Source organism: Prinia subflava, chromosome 10, assembly GCF_021018805.1.
Source record: "Prinia subflava isolate CZ2003 ecotype Zambia chromosome 10, Cam_Psub_1.2, whole genome shotgun sequence".
Classification (NCBI taxonomy): Eukaryota; Metazoa; Chordata; class Aves; order Passeriformes; family Cisticolidae; genus Prinia; species Prinia subflava.
In genome coordinates, this window is record NC_086256.1 from 14,542,306 (window position 1) to 14,568,236 (window position 25,931).

General features: G+C 38.0%; 1 protein-coding gene across 2 annotated transcripts in view; it reads right to left on the reverse strand.

The window, feature by feature from the left end:
- The window catches only part of COL24A1 (collagen type XXIV alpha 1 chain), a 120,981-nt gene that overhangs the window by 69,357 nt on the left and 25,693 nt on the right, over window positions 1-25,931 (reverse strand). For both annotated transcript variants that reach the window (XR_010081463.1, XM_063407447.1), the window contains exons 7-19: window positions 24,546-24,599; window positions 20,290-20,334; window positions 19,074-19,127; window positions 17,848-17,892; window positions 15,738-15,791; window positions 15,006-15,050; window positions 10,007-10,060; window positions 7,506-7,550; window positions 5,240-5,293; window positions 5,104-5,148; window positions 4,654-4,707; window positions 3,978-4,031; window positions 3,494-3,547 (exon numbers count right to left, since the gene is read on the reverse strand). Coding sequence is in view for 1 of the 2 variants with exons in the window: in XM_063407447.1 (XP_063263517.1) it covers window positions 3,494-3,547; window positions 3,978-4,031; window positions 4,654-4,707; window positions 5,104-5,148; window positions 5,240-5,293; window positions 7,506-7,550; window positions 10,007-10,060; window positions 15,006-15,050; window positions 15,738-15,791; window positions 17,848-17,892; window positions 19,074-19,127; window positions 20,290-20,334; window positions 24,546-24,599 (657 nt within the window). In the remaining variant the exon portion in view is untranslated. The remainder of the gene's footprint in view (window positions 1-3,493; window positions 3,548-3,977; window positions 4,032-4,653; window positions 4,708-5,103; window positions 5,149-5,239; window positions 5,294-7,505; window positions 7,551-10,006; window positions 10,061-15,005; window positions 15,051-15,737; window positions 15,792-17,847; window positions 17,893-19,073; window positions 19,128-20,289; window positions 20,335-24,545; window positions 24,600-25,931) is intronic.

Genomic DNA, 25,931 nt, shown 5'->3' on the forward strand with positions numbered 1-25,931 from the left:
AATTAATTGATGCCATATTGACACAGAAGGCTATGTTATCACTGTACACCTGGCACTGTTTGCAAAAAACTCAAAAAATCATTTGATAATGCATGTGAAACATGCACTAAAAACAAAGTTTTTGTTAAATGAATACCTCAAAGCAGCCACTGATTCACTTACAAAATATGTGCCTTTTTGACTCTTTACTGTTATTTGAATGTATTCTTTTCTTTTTAAGGCTACTGCCTTGAGCATGAAACTCAGCAGCTGAGCTCCATACAAGTACCTTCCTGAAGGAGCAAGCTAATGACTTCAGATCAAAATACTGCACAGATGAAAAATGTTCTATTGAAGATAATGACTAATTCTCTCTGCTTCAGATGAAACCTATTTATAACATTCTGAAGGCACATCTGAATGGAACCATCACCCTCATTTGGGGGGGATCATTAAATGCAATTCCTAGAGCAAAATTTAACTATTAAGTATTCTGAATACACGTGGAAGCATGTTAAAGGCTTGTCTAATTTCATTCACATTAACAATAAGCACTGCATACTTCATTGTACACAGTAAGCAGAGACATTGTGGGTTAAAACAGTCAGATCAGCACTTTCCAGTTGTCATACCAATAAACAAAGCGCTACAGAAATTTCACATTTTGGCAGTTCATTTTCAGATGCACCACAAAGCAGCACAACGTGTCAGCTGATGAAGAATACACCCCATGAAGGGTTCACCGAGTATACCCTGTGAGCAGCAGTCACTCAGGCACGCGACAGAGCCTGGCTCTGCAGAAACACACCCAGGAGAGAATTTGGTTGGACACTGCACAACTCCTGCACTGAAAAAACCACTTGGCAGCCAACCCTTGTCCGGCCACCCAGAGAGCGAGACCTCTGTCCCTCCCTCTGCCCACTCCTGCCTCCAGCACCGCAGGTCTCAGATGGACCCTGGCCACAGGTGGGTGGCTTATTTCAACTCTGACCTGGTGTACCTTGGCTGCACAGCTGCAGAGGAAAGAGTTAGGAAGCAATTCACTGGTGATCTGCATTCAAAACCACAAAACCCCGTGAGGATGATCAGAGTCTGCCTGCCCTGCTCCCACTGCTGTGTGCAGAGACCATTACAGAATTACAGACTTCAGCTGCTGTAGTGCCAGAGTTAGAGCAGTTCACATGGGGAGAAAACCAGGGATAGGATTCTTTACACTGGAAGTGAAACACTCAAACATGTAACTGGAAAGATCAAAGAATCCCCAGTTTCTTATTTCACACGTACCCAAAACAAATGGGGACAAGAGCACATTCATAAATCCCACTGTCTTAAGTGTTGGATGAAAGGAGAGAGAAATAGCTGCAAGTAGAGTCTGAGAGGTTCTGCCACTGGGGAGACACAGCCTTGTTCCTCCTGCTCACAGCAAAGCCCAACAAATCCCACTATAGGTTTGGTTTTGGGGTTTTAAAAAAGAAAATCTTTTGTAGAAGGCATATGGTATAGATTGTCACATTTATACCAAATTCAAAGTACTCTCTTCGTAAGACACTAATTCATCACATTCTTCTATTTCCAGAAACATCAAGGAAACATTTACTATATGATATAATGCATGTTTTCTACATGGGGTCACAGGAAGTCTGACCATTCAGATAATGAAATAGGAACAAGGAAAGCAGCCCTGTCTGACCTGCTAGCTGTCTGGTTTGGGAAGAAAACATGATCAGACATATGACAGTAGGCTTTTCTTGTGGAAAAATCTACATTATTTGTTCACACTTCATATATTCAGTTGTGTCTAAATAACTTCTGGCAACAACAACTAGCTTTTTTGTATAAGACAATGTAACAGGAGGGGAACATGCACATTTCAGGTTCTAAGCTGCTTATTTTAAATTCCTTTCATTATAGAAATTTTAGTATCTTCAATTTGTCCAAAATCGCAGTATGCTGCTATGCTACATCCCTTCTGTTTCTATTTTGACATATGGTGACCATATTTTTATGAAGTTAAAAGGTGGAAAAACATCTTTCACTTTATTTGGACCTGTCTTGCATGACTGAAGTTAAGAGAAACATTGCTTTGTAGTTTTAAACCTGCCATTTTGCAGACAATTACTCAAATTGCTCATTTTGCAGACAATTACTGGACACTCAATTTTTAATTATCTAGTATCATGCACTTCATTTGCCTTCTAATGATGAAGTAATTCTGCACTCCTGAGCAAAGAGAAATGCTGAGCTTTTCAGACAGAGAGATTCCCATCCATGTCTGCCCTGAGGGTAGCCAGCCCAGAAGGATGATTTTTCCCCAGACACAAAGGAGCAGCACGTTTGTGTTGGAATAAGGAACTGTGAAGGACTACCAACAGAGGCAGCAGGACACAGGCTTCAAGACAACAATTTGGGATTAACCTGCTGCAGATCTCCCTTGCTGTAAACTATTCAAAGAGATCATGCAAGGGCCTCTTTTGTTAATAATGAACAGGCTCAAAAAATCTAAAATCCCGAGCCACAGAGGGTGGCAACTGTGGACAACATGCACAGGCTTTGTGTCTTCTGCACACCCTTTGACTGAACCAGAGAGATTTATTCTCACAAGACCACCTTGTGCTGCTACAGTGCCACTTTCCAGAGAGTTTTCTCTCAGCAAGGGCTTTTGCCTAATAAGAAAGGAACATAGAGCCTTGGTTTGAGGAGATATGCTCATGTAAAGGCAGAAAAAAGATCATTGCTAGTATATGCCTTCCATTCACATTTTTTTCAAGAAGGAAAACCCCCAAACAAACAAAGAAACCCTACCACAAACCAAACAAAACCCAAAACACATTCATTGCAGAAGGCTGATTAGAAAGAACAATCCACAATTTCTGCTTTCATCTCTTCAGCAAATACATGTGTATGTGTATAAACATGTCTTTCTAGCACAGACCACACCATTTTTTTCCTTAAAGCCTGTGGTATAAATGCAAAAAAGCACTAAAATGGGACAATTTGGAGGCTGACAGTTTCTGTGTAGACTTCCACAGCACCAAGGAGTTCTTAGGAAACTTCATTTCTAGATGCAGCTGCTTGGCAATGCTTCCCAGGTAACTGGTGTTTATTCCTTGTGTTTCTTGTAAGTGATAAATATGCAACCAGGTCTGGAAAATGGAAAATTCCATTTGTAAACATGTTTTACTATTTACAAGTGGAAGTGTGCCTGAGAAATCACATGAGTCTCATTCCAGGTGTACCCCATAACAACAGGATTCAAGAGACAGCAAATCCTACTCACATAAGCAAATTAAGAGATATTTGTATTGAGAGATCCTGTACGTTAATATTTGGAAAAAAAAATTATGAGCTGGAATCTTTTGTACTTTATGAAGGAGAACAAATTCAAATATTACTGAATAAAAAGATTTTCCCAATTCAGCTAAAAAACCAGTCTTTTATGAATCAAACCCATTTACCTCTTATTTTCATGATTTAGAACCAACATTCAATTTACTGCTATCAAGCAATTTCTTACCTCAGGTCCCTGAGGACCCAATGGTCCACGGGGTCCAGGTTCTCCAATTTTCCCCTTCAAAAAAACCCAAAAAGTTAAGATTTCTGATGATAATTTATTGTTTATGGTAATGAAGATTTTAAAAACATCTGTTAACAAAAGGCCAACAAAAATGTTGACATGACTTTTTCACTAAATAGGAAATTTTACATCTCCTCTCTTTGGACACTATTAAAACTAGTTCTTCATATCTCTTTGAAGTCACAACAAAAAAAGAAATTCAAATTTATTTAGGACACAGAAAATTGGGAGTTTTGGGAGGAACCATATAAAAAGTCACCTCTAGGGGATTACATGCACTGTGAACATAATAATTACACAAGAGTGTCCAATATTGACAGTAGTATAAAATACCAAGTTTATCAACAGTAGTATAAAATATCAACAATATACAGTGATATACTACTGAGATATTTTGAGTGCAAAATTTGATGTGTAAACTTACTGGGGGTCCTATTTTTCCTCTGATCCCTGAGGGTCCTGGTAAACCAAGAGCACCCTGGAAAAAAGAAAGCAATTAAATACACATGAAAATTAATGGTTGTGTTTTGTTGGAAGCAATAAATTGCTATATTTTGACACCTGAAACAGTCTTCAATAGAATTCTGCAAGCTGAAAACTATCTTCTAACATTCAACTTTCATCAAAAGAGTTCTCAGAGGATGTGCTATTTCAGTGACTTCTGATGTACCAGCCAAACAGGAAAGACGATCCTGATTTATCTCAGTTTGATGATGTGAAGGAGCACGCCACACCGTGTGCTGCTGCTAACACAGAAGGTCCAGGTGAGCTGCAGATGAACCTCAAGGGTCAAGAACAAAATACTTTTTACAAAAGCTCCTTAGAAAGATTGGGATCACACCATAATCCTTGTCTGATGCAACCCTATACACACAGCTGCCAGAATTCTGCTTGTGCTCTTGTCTTTGTGCACACTTTCCATAACTGAGTTTTAATTAGCACAGAATTTCTTAAAAATATGTTAATACAGTGATATCTAGAAAGTATTACTACAGTATTCTACTTTTATGCAACCAACCTGCTGCATTTTAAGAGACTCATAAGCCTGATGAAGTTGCTGAAATTGGATAATTTTGTAAAACAATGCAGTTATAACTTACCTTGTCCCCTGGGTACCCCTGATCTCCTGGCTCTCCTGCAAGGCCATGTTCACCCTAAACAACATATAATTTTATACAGACATATGTATGTGGCTTAAAATTGGTAGTTTTCAGAAACAGAGAATGAGAAAGATTAATTCAATATTCACATTTAAAATTAACACAGATCTTTGACAATGCAAGGTGTTGCACTGAAATCCCTCTTCCAGGAAAGTCTAAAGACACAGACCTGGATATTATTATGTTCAGTAGTTAGTGTTCTGTTCAGAAAAAAGTTTGTCTAAAGAACCAGATCATGAGTCTGACATAAATTTAAAAAATGAAAGTCAGAAGACAAAAGAAATCAAAAGGAAAAAGGGAAGCCTTTGCCAAGTACATTATGCTCAAGTTTTAATGAAGCGAGCCTGAAAAAACTACATATCTCCAAGAAAATGAAAATATTTAAATCACCTTATCACCTTTCATTCCAGGCTGTCCCACACTCCCTGGGAAACCCTGTTAAAATAAAGAAAATATTAATCCAATACTTGAGTATAATTTGGAAAACAGCATAGGCACCTGGCTGTGGGATGATTAAATACCATACCATGGGCCCTGGAATTCCTGATGGTCCACTCGGTCCTGCTGGCCCAATGTCTCCCTATCAAACAGCAAGAAAGGTGACTGCATTTGATGAAATGGAGCAACTTAAAGACACTTAACAGAATGTAGCATTTTTCTGCACCACAGAGAGAAACCAAAATATTTTTAAAGTTAATTTCTTAGGGGGCAAAAAAGGTAACTTAAGTCCCCCACGTTTGCAGTTCCCAACATCATCAGCAGAAACACGAGAACCAAAACTTGCCTCTTCTCATGTAGATTACAAATTTGAGAGAAGGAAACAGTGCATTAGGCAATGCAAATTAGGGGGGCTTTCCTTTTGTACTTCAGCTGCACATTCAGTGGCCATTGCTGCTGTCCTTAGGGCTACGTAACAGCACTTCTCTGTAGGCATCAAATTTGGCTTAAAGAAATTATTCTATGATGAGTAAGGCCATAAAAAGCAGCCTTTTTAATGGTCCTTTTAATCAATTTCTCATCTATCAGTGACTTCTATGAGTTAAAAGAAAAAAAAGAAAACAAGATGTGACTCTAAATACCAAGTGTGCAGAATCAAACCAACGTTCCAATGGATATGCTAACCTTTTCTGTTCTAATGTACCTCCAGAGTCCTTACTACAACTCTTCATTTTGGGATTTATTTAGACAGTTTTATGACAGGAAAAAAAAGCGAATCACAAAAATTAAGAATCTTTAAAGATCAGCACGGCAACAGCAATAATATTAATGAAAAAGCATGAGGTAAATGTAAGACTTGACTTAGAATAGTTAAAACTACGTTACAAAGGGAGAAATCTATCTACTTGCTGCCTATTCAGCCTCGGGCGGAAAACACTCAAGGCAGCAATGCTATATCTCTATGACTATGCAAGAATTTAACAACACATGAATAAAGAAACCTTTTGCCACTTGCTGAGGGTGATATGGAAAAGATGAGATGGACATCTATGCATTTCCAGTTGGGCACACATTCATTATTCTCTGGAGACTCTTTCAGAAATGTAAGTAACCACATTTGTCTGCAGCCACCATCAGACTTACAGCTCAGTGAAGAAAAAACAAGATAAATCACTTAGTGTCTTAGTGGTGCTTAGTATAGCTTTTTGAAAAACCTCAGGTATAATTGTACAATTATCAAAGTCTTTCAGATTAAATTCCAAAGACAGTCATGTAAGAGAAAAGCAAACCACTATTCTAAGCAAATTCCCAAGCGTGCAAGCTCCAGTCTCATGAGTGCGTCAATTGGCCTGGCTATGTCATCTGACAAGAGTGCAGAAAATCATGTTTGCATGATGAGGGCTGGAAGCTACAGAGGTTTCTTGACCAAGCCCTTGTTTTCACTATGGCAATGCCGTAACAACCCTAATCAGGCAGCCAGGGATGATTTACAGGAATGCCTTTTTGTTATGAACATATAATTAGAAAGAGTAACAATTGAACTCAACTGTTGTTCTTCAAAGGAAAACTAAGATGACCATCAGCGTAAAGTACAAACTTATCAAGAATGTTTCAGATCTGCAGATATCAAAAAACCCCACAAAACAAACACTGGGGACAATCATGGCTTTCTTAATTCAAGTGTAAACACTTAATCTTTCTCCCTTGTTAAGAACATAGCTGTGTAGCCAGACATGACTGAGACAATATCAAGAATCAGAGATCCTCTGTGACTAAATCTATGAAGTAAAAAAAACAAGGGAGTGAGACTCCTCAGAATGAGAGTCTTTCCCACATTCTGTAGGATGCACAGAGCTTCTCTGGCACAACTGATGGATACAACTATTGTGTGCAACTCCACAGTGAGCATCACAGCCTTACTCCATATATATTTTAAAAATTATTTTGATCTTGTAAACATGATAAAGTAATTCTTCTTACAAATCATTCTGTTTTGAATTTGGTAGCCATATTCTGGAACCAATGAGGACTGTTGTCATTGAAATGTTTGAGACTGTTGCACCCTTCACACTGGCTTTAGTGCTAGGAACTAGCAAACTTGGTCATTTCAAATAAAAATCCCAAACACACTGGATCAGAAACAAGTGAATACGAATCCATACCAAGTGTAGAAATGCTCCATGCTGCCAACATGATAGCAGCTCTGTAGAGTGATATTATTTAAAATCATGGCTATCTAAAACAAAAGCTGTTTAAATCCTTGAATTTTCATAATTGTTTTTACTATTTCACAAACACACAAGACAAATGCTCTAATGCAACCATATCAAAGTAATTAATAATAATATACTCACTCTCAGTCCTGGAAATCCAGGAGGACCAACACCACCAACAATTCCCTTTAAAGAAAGTTAATTTTAGATTATCTGAATTTTACCATTTAAAAAGGAATCTCAGTGATAAGATAAAAGCGATCTATAAAGCAAATGAGTTTTGATTTTTACAGTTTCCAAAGAGTAATAGCTTATCACTATAGAGAAATATGCTTAGTAAAATCCCTGGATTGTGGAATGAGATCACCAGATATTTGCATCATTTCTGCTGTTCATGTAGGATTATGAGACTTTTTTACCATGATACTTTAAGGTGGAAGGAAGAAAAACCAATTTTTTGAGGATGAAAAATTTATTAAGATTCCTTTGAAAAATAAATAAGAAGACAATCTCAGTTTATAGAAAGACCTCTGCAAATTAAAGGCTACACACTGTTTATGAAAAATTATTTCTTATACAAACGATGGTATTTGTACTTCATATAAAACTTAAAAATTCATTAGTACTCCACTAGTGCCTCTGCCACAGTTTAACTCAGAAGAGGCTAAACCAGTTGCTGGGTCTCTTTGCCCTATGTGCAACAGGCATTGCAGCCCTCCAGGTCACCTTGTCTCATGCAAGCTGTCCCAACACCTGGGACCTGCTACTCAGTAGATAACACACTCAGGGTCCACTGCAGCCTGCTGGCACCACAGGGAAGGGGAAGATTTATGCAAGCAAATCTAAGCCCTTCTGAAAGTGTCCAATGGGCATGGCTGCTGGACAAGGCACAGAGGACACCTTCGTGCTCTCCTCCCTCCTCGGGTGCCTACACCTCCTCCAGCCTGCTCTGAACTATCCACAGGGGAAGCTGAATGCTCCAGCAACATCCTCCAAGGCAGACTGACATCCTCAGAGAACTGAGAGGGTGCTGTGCAAATGAAGAATGGCATTAGTCAGTCAAGCAGAAGAAATTAGGCATGGAGACAAATGTCATTAGTGTCAAGTCAGCACACGGGCAGAAATGTCTTCCCTTCAAGTTCCTGCTGCCACAGGCCTCCCAGGCAGCCCCTGGTGTGCAGTGCCAGCTCACAGAGAGGCTCTGTAAATGTGCCTTTTGCACTGCAGACCCCTGCAGCTGCAGCACTGGCCCCTTGCCTGAACAAGCCCTGCAGGGTGAGCTTTGGGGGGAAAAGGGAGAGGGTTTGCTGCCTGTCAAAGAAGGCAGTAAGATCAGCAGCTGTCTTGGCAGATTAGATGGAACTTGTTTGCAAATGCTTGCAGTAGAACAGGCTTCTTTGTAACGTGCAAGTCTGTAATTTCAGATCCAGGCTTTCTGAGCTTGTTTCTATTAAAGTACTGTTCTGCAGATCTGGTGGAAAGACAATATCTGCTTTATCAGGAGTGGAGGGAGACTTGGGAATATGAGGAGGGGAGGGAAGAACTCACCTTTTAATATCACTTGCAAAGCAGTTGGTGACACACAACCCCTCAGTGGGTTTTCAAGATGAAAACCATACTGATATCACCTGACATTACAACAAGGGAAGCTTTGCCTTAGGGACCAGAAATGCATGAGAATTTTTTTCCTGTGTTCCAAAATGTCGACACCAAACATTGATAACTCACCAGCAAAATTCATGCAAGCTTTCTAAAACAAGTTTCTAAGATAGGTGTCAAAGCAGACCTTCAAAAAATAGAGAAACTCTGTCTAGTTGATTACTCTGTTACAAATCAAAAAAAAATCTTTAGACACCAACTGATAGCAGTTTCCAAAGGAGCATCTAACAATACAAGATGATGATTTAAATCAGCTGCTCTTTTACCCAGCACTTATTGCTGTTCTCTTCTCTTGCCCAAAGCCTTTCACTGGTTTCTGACACCAAAGGAAACCTGAGTTTGGAGTCTGCAGCCAGAGTTTCAATACAAATAGGGCAACACAGCGAATCTCCTTTGAGGGCAGCCTGTGAAGGGAGGTGACTGTGCCACAGGCTGGACACCACACTGCAAGGGCACACAGTGCCAAGGACAAAGCTGTTATCACACTGATTACAATGCACTCAATGACACGCTAGCATAATTGTGTTTAGTACCAGTTCAAAGGATGAAATCAACTATCAAATGCACAAGCACACAAAAGCTGGGGTTTTACATGCAGGCAGGATCTTACTTTGTTAAGGTGATCTTAGAATAATGGTTTAAATAAACAACACAAAGTCATATCTTATGCAAGAACTTTTGAAGACAGAATATTCATCAGTAATGCAATGAGGACAGCAAGAGATCTGATTCTCAAGGCAGTCAGCACATGCAGCAGTGGAAAATGTGTTCTCTCAGCAGCTTTCTGAATATTTTCTTCCTCTTTTTTATACTTATCATAGTAGTTTCCTAGCAATTTCCATGGGAAAGTTAACAGTCCAAAATTTTCCTGTGGACTTCAAGACACTTCTTTTGAGGGACAAGTCTCCTTTAATTTTGGAGGGGAGTTAATATTGCGTTTTACAAATTTCATCATGTTAATCAACACACAATTCAATACTTACAGGACTTCCATCTGGACCAGGGGGCCCTCTATTTCCAAAGTCACCTGGAAAACCCTGAAGCAGAATAGAAAATACCTGTTCTTCATTATTCAAGACATTTTCATGTGGTAGTCTGAATACTGAATGCCTATAGGTTTGTGGAATTAAGATATCATAAATAGATTCAGGGAGTGTGATGGAGGAATGAGAAAAGCAGAAACAGAATGAACAGTTTAAATGAACAGAATAGTGATATTTGTTTGTCTCCTAAAGTCATAAACCCAAAATGATACAACTCTACACAATGAAAACATATGGCAAAAGCAGATAACTGAATTACTTTAAAAGCAATACTAAACAAGTATTACTTGTATTGTTTTCTTGGAGCCTGTTTTCCTATTTCTTATTTTTAACTCAATTTTTTTCCTGTTATCTTCAACGTTCACTAAAACATCTGGCCTTCTTTCCTTAACTCATCCCCAAATATTAATGGTTGGCATCTCAGTATGAGATCTCATATTCATTAGAAATCAAATGTTCACATTCTAACCAATGTGAACACCTGCCTCAGTCTGCATCTAGACACTGAAACAATAACTCAAAACATAGTAAAGCCTCATTTACTTTATGAGAGTTTTGACTTCAGAGAGAAGATTTTCAGAACAGGAAAGAAATCTGATTTGCCAAGTCAAGCATCGAAGCTTAAAACAGAATTTCCATTTCTTGCTTCAGAAAGAAAATGGAATGGAATTCCACCACTTTACTGGCTCTTATCTTCCTTCCTGTTAGGGTTTTGAAAATTACTTCTTTCAGATGTTGCCCACTGCAGAGACACATAAGTTGCTGGGGAAAAGTAATTTGATTTTTTGTTTGGGTTTTTTAGGGGGGTGGGGGTGTGAGGGCGGTATGAGGGGCTTTAAAACTAATTTTTATCAGTTTAGTATTACTAGTCAGATCTCACTATTTTGCTGGAAGAGCCACATGTAGCTAACTAGAAACCCATGCTATTAGTTTGAAGCAGTACCATGAAATATTTTCATGATTGCAATGTATTCACTGTATGAAATTAGGGGAAGGGAGGTGTCTACTGAGAAGTCAAAATCATTTTTTAACCACAGTGTGAGATCTATATAAGAGTTTACCAGAAAAATTGCAAAATACTAAGCTGGAAAGGGATTCTACCTGGAAAAATCTGAACTATGGCACTCAAACCAAAGAGATTTTGTTGGAATTGAAAAATGTCACACAATTTTATTGGCATACTGAGATAATAGAGATGCACTGACCTCAAGAAATCAGCCACAAAAAACCTAAGCATTACTAATCCATCTCCATGGGAAAAAGGATCAAATTCCATCCTTACAATAATTTTTATGTGAAATGCTCTTTTATGTCTTTTCAGTGTTTCAATATACTTTTATCTCTCCTTGTGTAACAGGAACAGTACTTTGAGGCATTAACCTCTCACCTCCGTAAAACCATGTTCCAACCTGCTGCAGGTCAAAGGTACAACTCATTTGGCCTTTTTAGGCTGCTTTGTTTGGAGGGCATCCCCACAGCTGTCCAGCTCAGGACCTGCTACAGCAGTGTCTTTCCTTTATGGAACGGGGCATATACATCATCATCCAACAGTATTTGAACAGTAGGCAGGAAGGTAATACACAACTGTGTCAAGGAGATGGAAAAATCCTATCATCAATCAAAGTAGCTCAAGTACTGCTTAAGCCATATTTGGCTTTAGATACAAGCCAAACTTTCATAAAAATGAAGGCAACACTTTATGCATACATATACATGCATGCACACTGCCAAAATATATTGAAACAACTGAATAGCTATTAATTCTCATCATCATGCATGATAATGTGAAATAATCCAAGACAGTCTTCTGTAGCATCTTTTGGGTTGTTTTTAGGTGGAGATTTTTTCTGCTTTCTCCTGTTAATTAATTAAAAAGAAAAGCTAGACACAGGAATTCCTCTCACAACCATGAAATTTTTGTTCAATATCTGATCACAGAACTCACAAATAAGAATCTATCGCCATAACTGTAAAATCTAACAATACAGGTCTTCATCTTTTTGCCATCTTATCTTATAAAAAGTAGAGGTTCTTAGGTAATGGTGAATAAAGTAGATTTAATTGATTCTCAAGGTTGTACACCATTGGTCATTTTTTTCCCAGCTCTCAAAATGTAGTATAAAATTTTACATATGCAAAATGGATATTATAGAGTGACTATGTTGTTAAAAGCTATCAACTAAGAGGATAAAGCCAAAGATTAATTTATGACCCTTTCCTAAATAGCCTATTTTGGTTGTACTGCCTACCTTTGGTAGATGCTGGAAGAGGCAGAATTGTCATAACACTCATGTATATTTTTTTGAAACTCACAAATGAGGCCTCAAAGGGTAAATGAAGGATGCAATGGGACAGTTTTACCAACCACACAGAAACACAAAAGATACAGGACAATCCCAGCATAGCAAGAGTTACAAAAGTGACAGATAACCCACAGTCTTTACAATCACATTCTCAACAGCATGTGTCTTTGAACTGATACTGAAAAATCTATCTTAGTAAGTAGAAAAATGAAAGTAAAATGAACAGTCACAGAAGTATAAAACTGGAAGCAATATAATAATACTATGGTGCAACAACAGTTTTATTAAATCAATATCATTTAACATTATTATTAAGCATACAAGGCATGATTATTCATAACTTTAATATAAAACAAAATCTGAACTGTTTTTACAGTTACAATGGACTTGATTACTAAATTCTTGGTAAAATTTACAAGGTCTGTTCTGACATGTTGACCACTACTAATCACAGATAGAAGAAAACTATGTAAAAATCTTCCCCCAAATAAAAGCAAAATGCATCATGCTAACAAGACAGGAAATGCATTAAAAATACTGCAGAATTAGCCAAATTTCATATTATGATGATACAACAGAAAGAAATTGAACACATGTACCTTACCATGAAATATTTTCTTAAAATGATGTTGTATGCAAAAAAAAAAGTAGAAAATTCAAACAAATCCTCACTCTATGGATTCAGGTATTTGAATATTTTGTTCCATTTCAAATATGCCAGAAATGTTTCAAATATGAACACCTGTTGAACAGACCTACTAAGTAGCAGCATTTTGTTAACTATAAATGTTTACAATCCCTTTTATAATCCACTTCTTCTATACTTTAAAATTGCTTTCCAAAAATGAGATTATATTTGGGATCTGATTCTTTGACAAACATCTCTGCCAGTCAGACAGGGTTTTTATTTTCTCAAGTATTATTAGGGACAGTATTGTCCAAAAAAAAAATTAGTTGTGCCCTAGAACAAAAGGTGAGGACCCTGACTTCAGGCACTGTAGAATTCCCATGCCAAATTTCTTTTAGTGACAATGCCCTGACCCAAAGCACTGTTAACTCCAGGGCACTGTGCCAAAAGACTTTGTCATTACAGCTATCATTGTTTGGAGGTTAAAATAACACGTCTTCTATAAGCTTGTGATCCAGCTAAGTACTTCAAGCCAGGTTCCCATGTGATTGTCCTCCTGGCTGGCCTCCACATTAGTGGCCTTTAGTCAAATAAGTACTTTATAGATCATAGAAGGGAATTGGAGTGAACCTTGGGATTGAGGAAATTACAACGTTACGAAGAAATCAGTACTGAACAGAGGTAATCACAGATCTTCTGCAGAGATGATTTTGGTGCTCTGTCCCTTATGTGAATCCTCCCTGAACAGATTTATACAAATTAAAGTCCTTGTAGAACATAGACTGGCACTGATAGAAGCTCTGCTCTTACTGTAAATGGAAAATAACTGCTCACCACAGCACACACAGCACCATTGGGACTGCTGGGGATTCTCAGTGAACCTGCACAGAGACTGAGAGGAGAAGGCAAACCATGTTCCAGTGTACTCTGCTGTCATCCCACTTCCTGTTCCACACTGGACACGAGCCTTTGATTCCCATCCAGGTTCTCCACCTTTTAAATGTTGCATGTGTCTCACCAGCACAAGACATTGCCAACTTCTGCAAGGGCTTGATGGCACAGAGCCCTTCCTGCCCAACACTCAGATGCAAAAAGAAGCATTTCATCCAAATTATATGCAAACTACAATATGGTCTCATGGCAGCTTCAGAAAGAGCAGCCCATGGGTTTAATGTAATTTTGCTTGCCTTTATGTCAAAGCATATCTTGTAGGCTAGTGACTTTTTTGGCAGGTGTTAGATCACACAGAAAACAAAACACAATTAAACAGAATCCTCTACAACTTTCATAACATACATCAAGGGCCAAATCATGATAATCATACTACTGCTGGACAAATTTGTTCAATGTGGTAGATGAAAACCATCTTAACTTCTGAGCACCACTGACTGCACAGCTGGAGAACCCTATGGGGTTTTCCAGTTTCAAACCACAAGAAAGTTAAAACAGGAAACTCCTGGATAGCTTCAAAGACCTAAAATAATATGGTTGCAACAGAAAACAAAACATTTGGCATTGAAGACACACCACAGGAAATATGTAAACCTTGATAATGCATACTTGGCAGATATGTGTTTATTCTCAGCTGTAGAAATATATGTTGAGCACAGCTTTAATTTATACAGTCCAGAAATATCAGACATTAGAAGAAGCTGATTTTCATCCAAACCAACACCAGACTTATGAAGCTTGCATCATATCTTCACCTTGTGCTAACACAAATTTTCCAGAACACATTTGTGTGTTTGTCACCTTCTAACTCTCTGCATAGCTGATACCAGTAACCTGCCCCAAGGCTCACAGTGGTAAGTCTTCCACACCTCAAAACATCTAGTACTTACAACCTACAGAGAATCTGCAGTTCTGAAAAGGACTAATTGAAAGCAACAGAAAAATCACCTATGGACAAAAACAAATCTAACATTTTTCAGCTGATTAAAGCTGCAAAGTTAATTCCAGGTGGATTTACATTGGCAACAGGAATTGTAACAATTATTAGGAGCTTTACCTGTCTCCCTTTAGGACCTCTTTTTCCACGGAGGCCTGGGATACCCTGAAAAAGAAATAACCCATTATTAAGTAGATTTTTCTCTTCTTCAATACCTAAATTCAAGCAATTAAACCTACATTTGACTGGAAAAAACACAGTGTGAGAAGCATCTTAAAAAGAAAAAAAAAGGATTTGAGCAAAGTATCATAGAGACAACATTCTACAGCAGAAATATAAACTTTGCTTGTCTTTACTGTGGCAATATAAGAACAACTGTGAAAAAGGGCCTTGTCCAGCTTCCATCACAGTACATGTCCAGGCAGCCTTTTTGCTCAATTGCAATAAGGAAAAGCTCAAGCACAGAGTGATAGAGATTAATACTTCCACAGCTGGTTCTACTGCAAAGATCATCCAACAAGAGACAAATATAAACCACTGACAAAAATAAATTGCTTGAATGAAAAATATTCTTTTATGCTTTGCTGAAGAAAAAAAATAACCCTAATCCTTGCAGCTGTAGAATAAAGTAAAATACTATACAGTTGCTCCCCATTTTACATTAGCACCAGGACATTTTATTGATTAGACTAATTGGGTATGACCTATTCAACTTATTTTCTTCACATCAGTTTTGCTTTTAGCAAAAAAATATTTAAATGAATCATTAAACCTCGTACATTTCCCCCATTGTAACAGACACTGCATTACCACACAAACATCAACACTTCATTAATGTTCCATCAGGCCTACCCTTTCTCCTTCAGCTCCTGGTTGTCCTGCCACACCTGGAGGTCCAATGAAACCCTAAAAACGTAAGAACAGTGCTTGATTTCAAGGCTGCTTATCCCTCCATGCAATGAATTCATGACACAGAGACTAAATTCAGCCTCATTCAAAACTACCAGGGAAGCCCTAGAAATTTAAATGTGACTAGGATTTACTCTCCAACCAGCAGCAAAAACAACTTCCTGTTACAAGGGTACAGCATCAGTTAATGAAGAAGTACTAAGTTAATAGTAGAAGTACTTCTAATAAGACAAATTTGTATCAGATGTATTATTTATTAGATGAAATGAGCAACTTTTTTCTTAAGTTAACCTTATTCATTAACTCCATCAGAGAAGAAGTTCTCATCTTTAATAACATTGTGTGATCATTGCTATATGTAAGAGTTCTTATAAGAAAAGCATTTATCTTAATATAAGCAGAATGTTCTTATAGTCACAATGAATTTCTCTCCCATCATTCCTCAGTTGTATGGAGAAATGGATTCTGCACTAGCAGATTCAAACTGAGATTGGAATAAAAATATTAAATTAGTTACTAAAATAGAATTCTTTGCTTTCACATATGTCCAGTTGTAATGATTTAATTTCTTGGGGGTTGATCTTTCATTTTTAATTATGGAAGATGGTGCCTACATTGTCACCCAGACCTAACGAGAGTAAGGAAAACAAAGGCACATCTACTTTCTACAGTTACTTAAAACAGTTGAGAAGCAGAGCACAGTTTGATTACAGGAATATTTTACACCTTAAGCTCTAAAGATACTTCATATCATATTGCTGTATACCTCCATGGCACAGGAGTATGTGTCAGAAGGCTGTGTCATCATTTTTACTGGAAGTTATTTTTAGAATTCATACACGATATAGCCTTAAGGTGTTTTTCCCTAAAATTGGCCATTTCCAGCTTTGTGTAAACAGAGAAGCAGTAATTTTTAGGAAAGTGACTGGGATCACTTATGTCTTGTTCATTGAAGAGAGAACAAGTCAAAACGCAGATGAGAATCTGAACAAAAATAAACTGAAGAAACATAAAAGAAACAATCCCTGAGGGTGCAATGTCTGTTGGCACTTGATCCCACCAAACAAATCCTTCCCATCACTGTAATCAAAACTGACATAAAAAAAAAAATCCAAAACCCCCAGACTTGTTTAGGAAGCTGCTGCAGGTAAAGGCTTCTAGTAACTAAACTAAAAAAGAAGACCGAAGCAACTCTTGCAACAGAATAAGATTATATTAATAGATACTTGAGAACACAATACTCTACTGAGCAACCTGTACATGAGCTGAAAACACCCAGCAAAAACCTCCTTCAAATCCCAGATCCAACCAGCAACCTACAAGTTTCTGGAAACCTGTGCCTACTCCTTGATGGTGAGAGTCAGTCTGAAGAAATATTTATCCCTGCACAAGCATGTGTAGGCATGATTATCTGTCTATTTAAAGAAAACAAAATTACACAGCACCCACCCAAAAAATCAAGCTAATACAAAAACCAACAAACCTCAAAAGAACCCAAACCACCACAAAACAGAGAAAGAGCACCGTAAAACACACACACACAAAACCCCTAAACCAGCCAGGAATAAAAACCAATCTATTTTGCTTCCAAGAATAACCAAAACCAAACCTTGAACGTGCAGAGCATAAGAACCTTCAGTGCCTGGGATACATATAACCATGACTGAATCATCCTAAAATCTCAAGATCCCTTTCATGGTTTTTATGTTGTGAGACTGTTTCCCTTTATCTCCTTCTGTAGCTGTAACAGATTGCAAATGTCAGATGTGTCTCCCCTCTTGACAGCCTCCATTACGGAAATAATGCTTCAGGCCTGAGACATCCACCCAGCCCACACAAACATTGCCTTCTCCTCTCTCCTGCATGCCAGAGGAAGGGCAACAGCATATTTTGAAAGAAACTCTGTGTTTTTTCATTTGTAGGTTCTATAAAGCCACAGTGGTTCTGCAGGCATATAACCAGCACAGGTAAATTAAATTCCTCACTCCCTTTCTTACATACTGTATGGGTAAAAATAGACATGCATATCAAAATGCTTAAGATGCTTACTTACTCTTACTCCTTTGGGACCTGGGTTACCTTGTGGTCCAGCTAGGCCCTGTTACAAGAAGACAGGAGTTGTAATGAATTGTAAACAATCAGATATGCTCTATGTAAAAGAATTGCAACAGCACTTGTTAATTGTAAACTGGCAACACATCCATGAAATTTTTGAGATTGAAGAAGGTGTCATCAAGTAGTCCCCTGGGACCATGTTCAGAAAGGTCTCCCATTAATGTGTGGCTGAAACACAGATCATGACTGAAACTTCCATTACATTAAAATTATTTCTTCTGGGAGAAAATCTTTTTCCAGACACAGTGATCAGGCGTCACAGTGACATAATTTCACAGCATTTTTTATGAGCTTTTATACTTGGACACATTTCAATTATGTTCAAGCTAATGTCAGAATTGCATATGTGGCCCAAATGCTCTCAACATTTTATGTGATTCAACACAAGAAATGTTATCATCTATTACTCTATAAAACATTGTAATGGAACCTTAAAATCCACAGCCATTGCAAATTAATCCAACAAAACACTGAAGTATTGGTCAAATTCACCTGTTAAGCAGACACAAAACCACAAAGTCAATTGTTGTCAATTTGGCTCATATACCTTTACATGAGGAAAATGCTGAGTATTTCTGCTTTATATCTTGTTTGTATTACTGCACTGAGGTATCTGTTACTTTATATGTAAATCAATATTTATAGAAGTACTTGTGTTTAAAGAAAGCTGCTTTCTGGCTTTATTGGTTCTCCTAAAATATCCCAATGGGAAAAAACCACCAAACTTTAAAGTTCTCCTTCCCCAAAGGACTGGAGAAATAGTTTCAGCAGTGAAATGAACACATCGGTAGAAAATCAGGAGGCACAGGCAGTCTCCTACTGCTTCTGGACTTGAAATACGAAGAAGATAAACCACACAGAACCACATGAGGTTTATGAAGGGAGTGTAAAGCATTCAGACATCTAGTACTTTGGTATTGCCATTTATATATTCCAGAAAGGAGCAGCATTACTCCATCTAACACATCAAAGTTTAAAAGCCATGAGACTCAACATTCCCTCCAGGCCACTACCAGGGAAAGAGATTTGTGTCAAAGAAAAATGACAGGATGTAAACAAATATATTTTTACAATTAGTAGATTCAGAAGAGTTAGATAAGGTACTTCTGAAAAGAATAAATGAGAAAAACAAAAAATGCAAAGACATTTGTATAGTTACTGCACCTGCCTGCCAGGGTAACCAACTGCCCCAATACTGCCAGCCATTCCTGGAATTCCCTAAGTGGAAAAGGAAGAAAGAAAAGGAAAATAAACAACCAATATGTTTAATGTCTTGGTTTAGAGTTTGTTTTATCATTTCTTTTTTAAAATCTACACATATGACACAGCTTAACACATGGAAAAATTACTCTTTAAGCAAGCTACATAAAACACCCTAAAACTGACTCATCATACATAAGTAACTCTGCCAATTTCAGTCACATATCCTTTAAAAAGTGTCTAAGATTTTGTGAAATACAGGAGTGTGCACTTTATTTCCATAATTCAAAAATAATTCAGGATGGCTATAGGAAGCAGGTCCCTAAAATGAGATAACTGCACTGGTCTTAGGTGTATTTGAAACAAATACATCAAACTTTTCACTAAAGAATCTTCATGCTCTCACAAAGCCAATTTTTGTTTTGTTTCTTCCAGAACCAGGTCAATAAAGCCCTGGATAAATCATGAATGTATACAGTTCTCTCCACCTTCTTCTTCTGATGTTAAGAATCAACTTTTTTTTTTCCACTAGTTATCTCTATCTGAGTGATCGATTACAGTCATCACAGAAAACTTCCAGTGAGACTGTAATTTAAATCACCGCTCATTCAGTTCAGGTTTGGGCATAAAACCCAGGAAAGTCATGAATGATGTCCTTGAGTTTTCATCTCCTTTCAGGTGTTTACCATCAGTTATCATCATCATTTCCTTTTCAGTGTGATCCAAAAGGAGACTCCTTCCCCTACTCTGCTTTTAGGAGCCTCATAAACACTAACAAGAGACTTAGAAATCGGATGTCTTTGAAATTACATTCAGATTTCTTCCTGAACTGACATGGAAGTTTAAAAAGGTGCTGAATAACTACTTCATTTCCTACATGCTAGGAGACATAAAATGCATTAAATCAGTAGAGTTTTGAAATGTGTCTCTTATAAGAATTTTACATCAACATCCTCCAAGTTGGTGTGGTAGCTGACAAACAACCTGGTCTTTTCCATTTCAGTTAGACTACTTTTTTCACCACACTGATCTCTACACTGTCTGAATTCTTGCTCAAAACCTGCCCAATATTTCCTTAAGCAGTTCACACAGCTTGCTTATATTTAGGACTTAGATTATACATTCTCCTATCCTAATAGTTCATCTGCAGAGTGCAGTGCACTGTGCTTGCATCCCTTACCTGCTCACCCCGTGGCCCTTGCAGTCCTGGGTAACCTTTAAGACCCTGCAGGCAGAGAAAGAGATCTGTGGTAAATACAATTAAACAAAATGGACCTTCTTTTTCTACTCCATTCTCTGTCAAGGAAAGAAATCCAAAATTGTCTACCTGCAGAATTAGTATGGTTTACATTCAGCAGCTCATATGAAAAGTGAGAAAACCTGGCAGTTCAGACAATTTCAAAGTGTCAGTATGCTTAAAGGCAGTTGCAGACTTGCACTCTTTTAAATAAATGAATACATGGGATGCTGTCATAGACTCTGTACTGTGCATTCATTTCCCTGTTCCAAATCCTTGTCACAATGCCCTTTTCTAAACAAGGCAGTTCAGAGGAAGTGTGTAGGGGGTCATCCCAGACTGTTCTAGGACACACTTAGGAAAGACAGACCTTCCAGGACACAAAAAAAATCTCTTCTTAAAATTGTTATAGATAAATTTTGGCTCTATACTGTGGAATTTATACTGGTAGGGAGAACAGCCTCATCCCAGAAATCTTCTCAGTGGTGCTGGAACGACAGAAAGAGATGAAACTCTTGAACTTCACTCCCTGTGCATTGACCAATTCAAGCATATTTTAACTCTTAAAGAAAAAGAAGAATTAAAATAGAGCTGTAGTCTGCCCTCTCCATCAGTACACTTGAAAGAGGAACCACCTTCTTGAACATCTTTAGACCGGACTAAACATACCCAGATAGGCTGGCCTAAAGGGAGGCTTGACTGCTGCATGACTGATGCAGAAGCCAAGTGTCTGATGTCCACATCCCTTGCAAGAGATACTGGGAATACACAAGGCCAAAAGCTACAGCTTGAAAGACAAAAGCAATCCTTGTTCTGGATAGAAATCTATCATAAACTTTGACTCAGAGACATTGACTGAGCAGCAGGAGTGTTAAGCATCTGTCTGCCTTGCAGCATGATGATACTCATCAGGCAGTAGAGACTTGAGATTCTCTGTAACAAAAAGAAATTCTGCAGCTGATGTCAGCAGATCAGGTATTCCAAAGTTTCAGATAAGCTTCTGTGTGGCCACAACAGTATTGCTGCATGAAATTAATTTTGTTATCATAGACCAAATTAAAAGATATAATTATTTTGCTTGGTGACAATTTTGGCAGAAACCAGTAACTCCTCTTTAGCTTTTGAAGTATGCCTCAGGAAACTACATTTTTTTACAGTCCCAGCCAATCCTTTATCTCATTAATTTTATCCATTACAGGATTTTATTTTCCCTCTATACTAAATAATCATCTGAAGTAGGTATAGCTAGAAGAGACCCCTCAGTAGTTTTCTTATTTTGTACTAGAAAAAAAAGGAAAGCTATACACAGAAACGCTCAAAGAAAAGTTTACCACAATTTTTTCAGAGTGGGTCATTTTAGCTGATTAACACCTGTATAGACAGACTCAAAAAAAGCACACAAAAAAGTGAGATGAAGGACTGATTTCTGCTTAAATTAATTACCTTCCAAATTCTAATGAAGATTAATTCTCTGACTTAAAAGCTTAAAATGTGGAACAGAATGGTTTGAAGCTTCCAATTACAAACTTCAAGCACATTCTTACAACAGCAAGTTTTAAGAATAGTTTAGTCTGCGTGAGAGAAAAAATATTTACTGCCAACTAAAACGTAGCAAGTTTAAGTGTCCGACTTTTACCATGTGCAGCACAGTGGGACCCAGACTGAGTAAAGTCTGTATACAGCAGTCTGTGTATGACAGCAGGACTATTTAGGCTGAGCCTTTCCATTTTACTGCTGCCCATTGTGCTCTACCAGAGGTAGAGTACTTCTAGGTATTTGTAATAAAAATCTAGCACAACTTTGGCAACTACACTAGAGTGCCAAGAAGTTCCCATAACATGTAAAAATCAGTAGGTAAAGTGTCATGACTAATGCTACAACCATCAGCTACAGAGGGAAAAGTGCAGTAAATACATGGACTCCCATGTGCTGTCACCAGTCCTCCCCATGCTTGCTTATCAGCTCCACAGTGTCACCATACTGCCTCCAGTTTTGAAAAAATGTTTCATCAGAGAATGGCTTTATTTTTCCTTAATAGTTCCATTTTATCTTGTTTGGTAATCTTTATTCCACTGCTAAGATTTCACCTAGCAACTCAGCCCAAATATCCCAAAGAATGGAACACTACTTTTCTCTCACAGGACTGGAGTTTCCTTCTGGTCAAGGAAAATTGGATTCCATTGAGAAAGCCCTGGGAGACACTCAGTAGCATAAAGCTGACACTTATAGCATGATGCTGATACTACCATAGATATGCTGCTTTTGAAATTTGCTTATCAGCCTTACCCTTACATGATGCCAAAGACAAAATGAAATACGGAGCCCTTCTTGGGTTGAAACAAAGCTTTTTCCTTCCACATTTCTTACTGTGCTCTACTTTGGTATGCAAATTTTATCAGAATTTTAAAGACCCAGATTTTCATAATTTACTGTCACATACAGGGAATAAACTAGAGCAAAAATTGTAGTCAATCTTTGTCAAACTATTTTCCAGTGTCATTGCAAAGCACCTGTAACCCCACAGTGCTGCAGTGATTCTAATGTGGAATCAACATGGTTCTAGTTAGTGTCCAGTGTGGACAACATGGAAACAGAGAAATTTCCAGTGATCAAGTGAGCATGATTCTGCACAGAATCTAGCCATCAGACATGGAGTGAATTCTTGTGGCAGGAAGAAAGTACGGCACCCATGAGATTTTAATTTCCTTGTCCCCAAATGTCAGTCTCCATCCAGAACAAGTGACAGCTGCTTCCCATCTAAAAACCTTTAAAATAAAATACTTTGTTTTCAAAACAAACCTATAAACCTGATTAAATGAAAACACAGTTATTGCAGAATCTTAAGGTTGCCTGTGATCAATAGTGACAAAACCTATCACTGTCCAGGCTTGTAGCTCAACTCTCAACAGCGGCAATGCACATTCTTGCCTCAGCCATACATTTTCTCAGTTCAGTGAACAATAGTCCATGTGTTTAGCAAAAATCAAATTTCCACAACCCTCACTGTGCTAATGAGAACTTCCTTTTCTGGTCACATTTTTACTTTTTTTGGTCAATTCTAGAAATTAATGACTAGATAATAAAAAAAACTTGTCATACATTTTGAGATCAAGACAATGTTGGATGAAGCCACCCAACGACACAACACTACTGACTATATGTTTTGTTGCAATGCCATTTTTCTTTAGATTCAATAGCAGGTAAGCATTAACTAATATTTCTTCTTCTCCTTATAATAAAGTCAAATATACCAGGGCCAACTTTCTAACAATTAATTCCACCCTTTTGCAGCTGCCTTCAGTGTTACATACTACTTCAAAATTCTGCTGTGGTATCTGTTCTCCATGTTTTTCCATTATACTTGCAACACCAAACTATATACTGCAAAGACATCATTTAATAGCAGTTTTCTCTGATCTTGCCTGCTGATTGTTGTCACCAGTTTCTCACCATCAGATTAATCAGAGCAGCCTACTGGATTTATGCCAGGTGACCTTTCCTTCCACATAAACTCTATTCACTCAGCCTATTTTGCTCATCTTAAGGTTGTCTCATTTCCTCCATCATCATCCCTGATGTTCCCTTCCAAAACTATGTCTACCTTATGCTTCCCTGTATACATAGGACTGTGATAATTTGCATATATGTCTTAAATGGCACCTGGAATTTCTCATATTAAAAAAACCTACATTATGTAACACCCCAAATTGGAACTTATCCCACCTGAGTTGTATTTTAGCAATTCTGGCAAAGGTTTTGAAAAAGACGAATAATTCAAATGAAGAAATACTGAGCTCATGATCCCACAGAGCCTTTTTTATACTACAAAATACACAATACAGAAAAATACACTAAAAAAACTTTTATATGCTGTATTATAGTATATAACTGTACTGAAATTGAACACATTTGAATTAAAATGGTTTCATTTCACAGGTAAGCCTACCTTCCCTAGTGGCACTTCTCTCTGAAGAGGGGCACATCATGCCTTTTGGAGAGCACCAACCTAAACAGCTGTGATTTACATCCTGCTATGATGATCTCACTTAATTTGGTTGTAAGGGGAGGTTTAGCACAGTGGACACGGTACCAACAGCAAGCCTGAAGTTCTTCTATCACCTCTTGACCATCAGACATCCACCTGGTGGGCACTGATTTCAGCCAGGGTGAGTTACACAGAAATGGAAACACAATCTTACCTTCTGGCCTTTGATCCCAGGTGGGCCTGGAAAGCCCATGGGGCCTGGATCCCCCTGCACGGCAAAAACATCCAGAATCAATATGTTTCACTGCAACACAACCCAGGCTTATAAACATGTAGCACTTGATATCTTCTCTGCATGCTTGGGCATTGGGTATGGAGAACTAGCTAATGTTTGATTTTCATTACTTTTTTAGAGGAAGAAAATTGAAAAGGCAATAGTTCCTCAACTGCAGCCACTGGGTGCAACATGTCCACTCCTGCAAGGGGGCCAAATCACAGCTGGAACAGACCTACTTCACAACCTCACATTCACTTTTAGCCAACATAAAGAGGAGTGAAGAAGCCATGCAGTTCTTGAGGCAACCCTTGGCTCAGAAACAAGTGGTTTCACCTCAAATTAATAAACACATGGAACTACTACTGTGCATTGCTTGTTTTAGTTTTATGCCAACAATCCTCAGCCAAGAGCCAGGACACCATTATGGTGTGTGCTGTGCAAAACACGGCATAAATCTAATCTGTGTCAAAGACAACCTGAGAGACGCATGTGGACAACCAGGTTGGGGGGAACACTGCTACTCTCTTCAGGTTCTTTAAACTTCACAACCACATGATGGTATATGGGAGTAATGATCACAGCATCTCAAACGCTGGGAGATGGAAAAAAGACACAAATTTTTATTGTTGTTGCAGATGGGGAAGGAGGGATGGTTTTTCCAGCTCTTTTTCTTCTTGCTCAGGACTGACAGTGAAAAGATTCACTCTTTCATGATTAGTGCTTGAATTCAAAACCAGTAAGTCAAGGAATGCATCCTGGAAGTGAGTTATCATCCAAGTACATTTAAGTCCATTAATTAGAGCGAGCAAATTTGATTTGAGGGTAAGAATTAGTTACGCAAAATAATGACTACCATAAAAATGCATATCAATCCCATAATTTTGGATTATAAATACAGTCTACGTGTATTTAAGGATAGTCATACAAATATAAGGGTGGGTTTTAGACTCCTCTGTGGCTGCTTGGATCCATGCCAAAGAACATAGCTTGAGTTTCAGGCAGCCATGTACAGCTCACCACACTATGATCCGATTGCCAAAAAACTGGCTAGATTAAAATAAAGCTATTTCTATAGAATTCAATTTCTCATCAGTGCATCAACTGATATTTCTGAATTTTTTCTCAGCAGCCCTTAAATGTTGTGAACATGTATTTGTGAATTTTAGGGTTTGACAGCATGTATGCACTAAAAAATAAGTTATGTACACATTAGCAGCTAGTAAACCACAGTTATTTGCTAATGTTTTTTCATAACAGGCAGCAGTCCTCGACCCTTATGGTGCTTCCCACTTGGCACAAATATTGCAAAACTAATCTACTAGT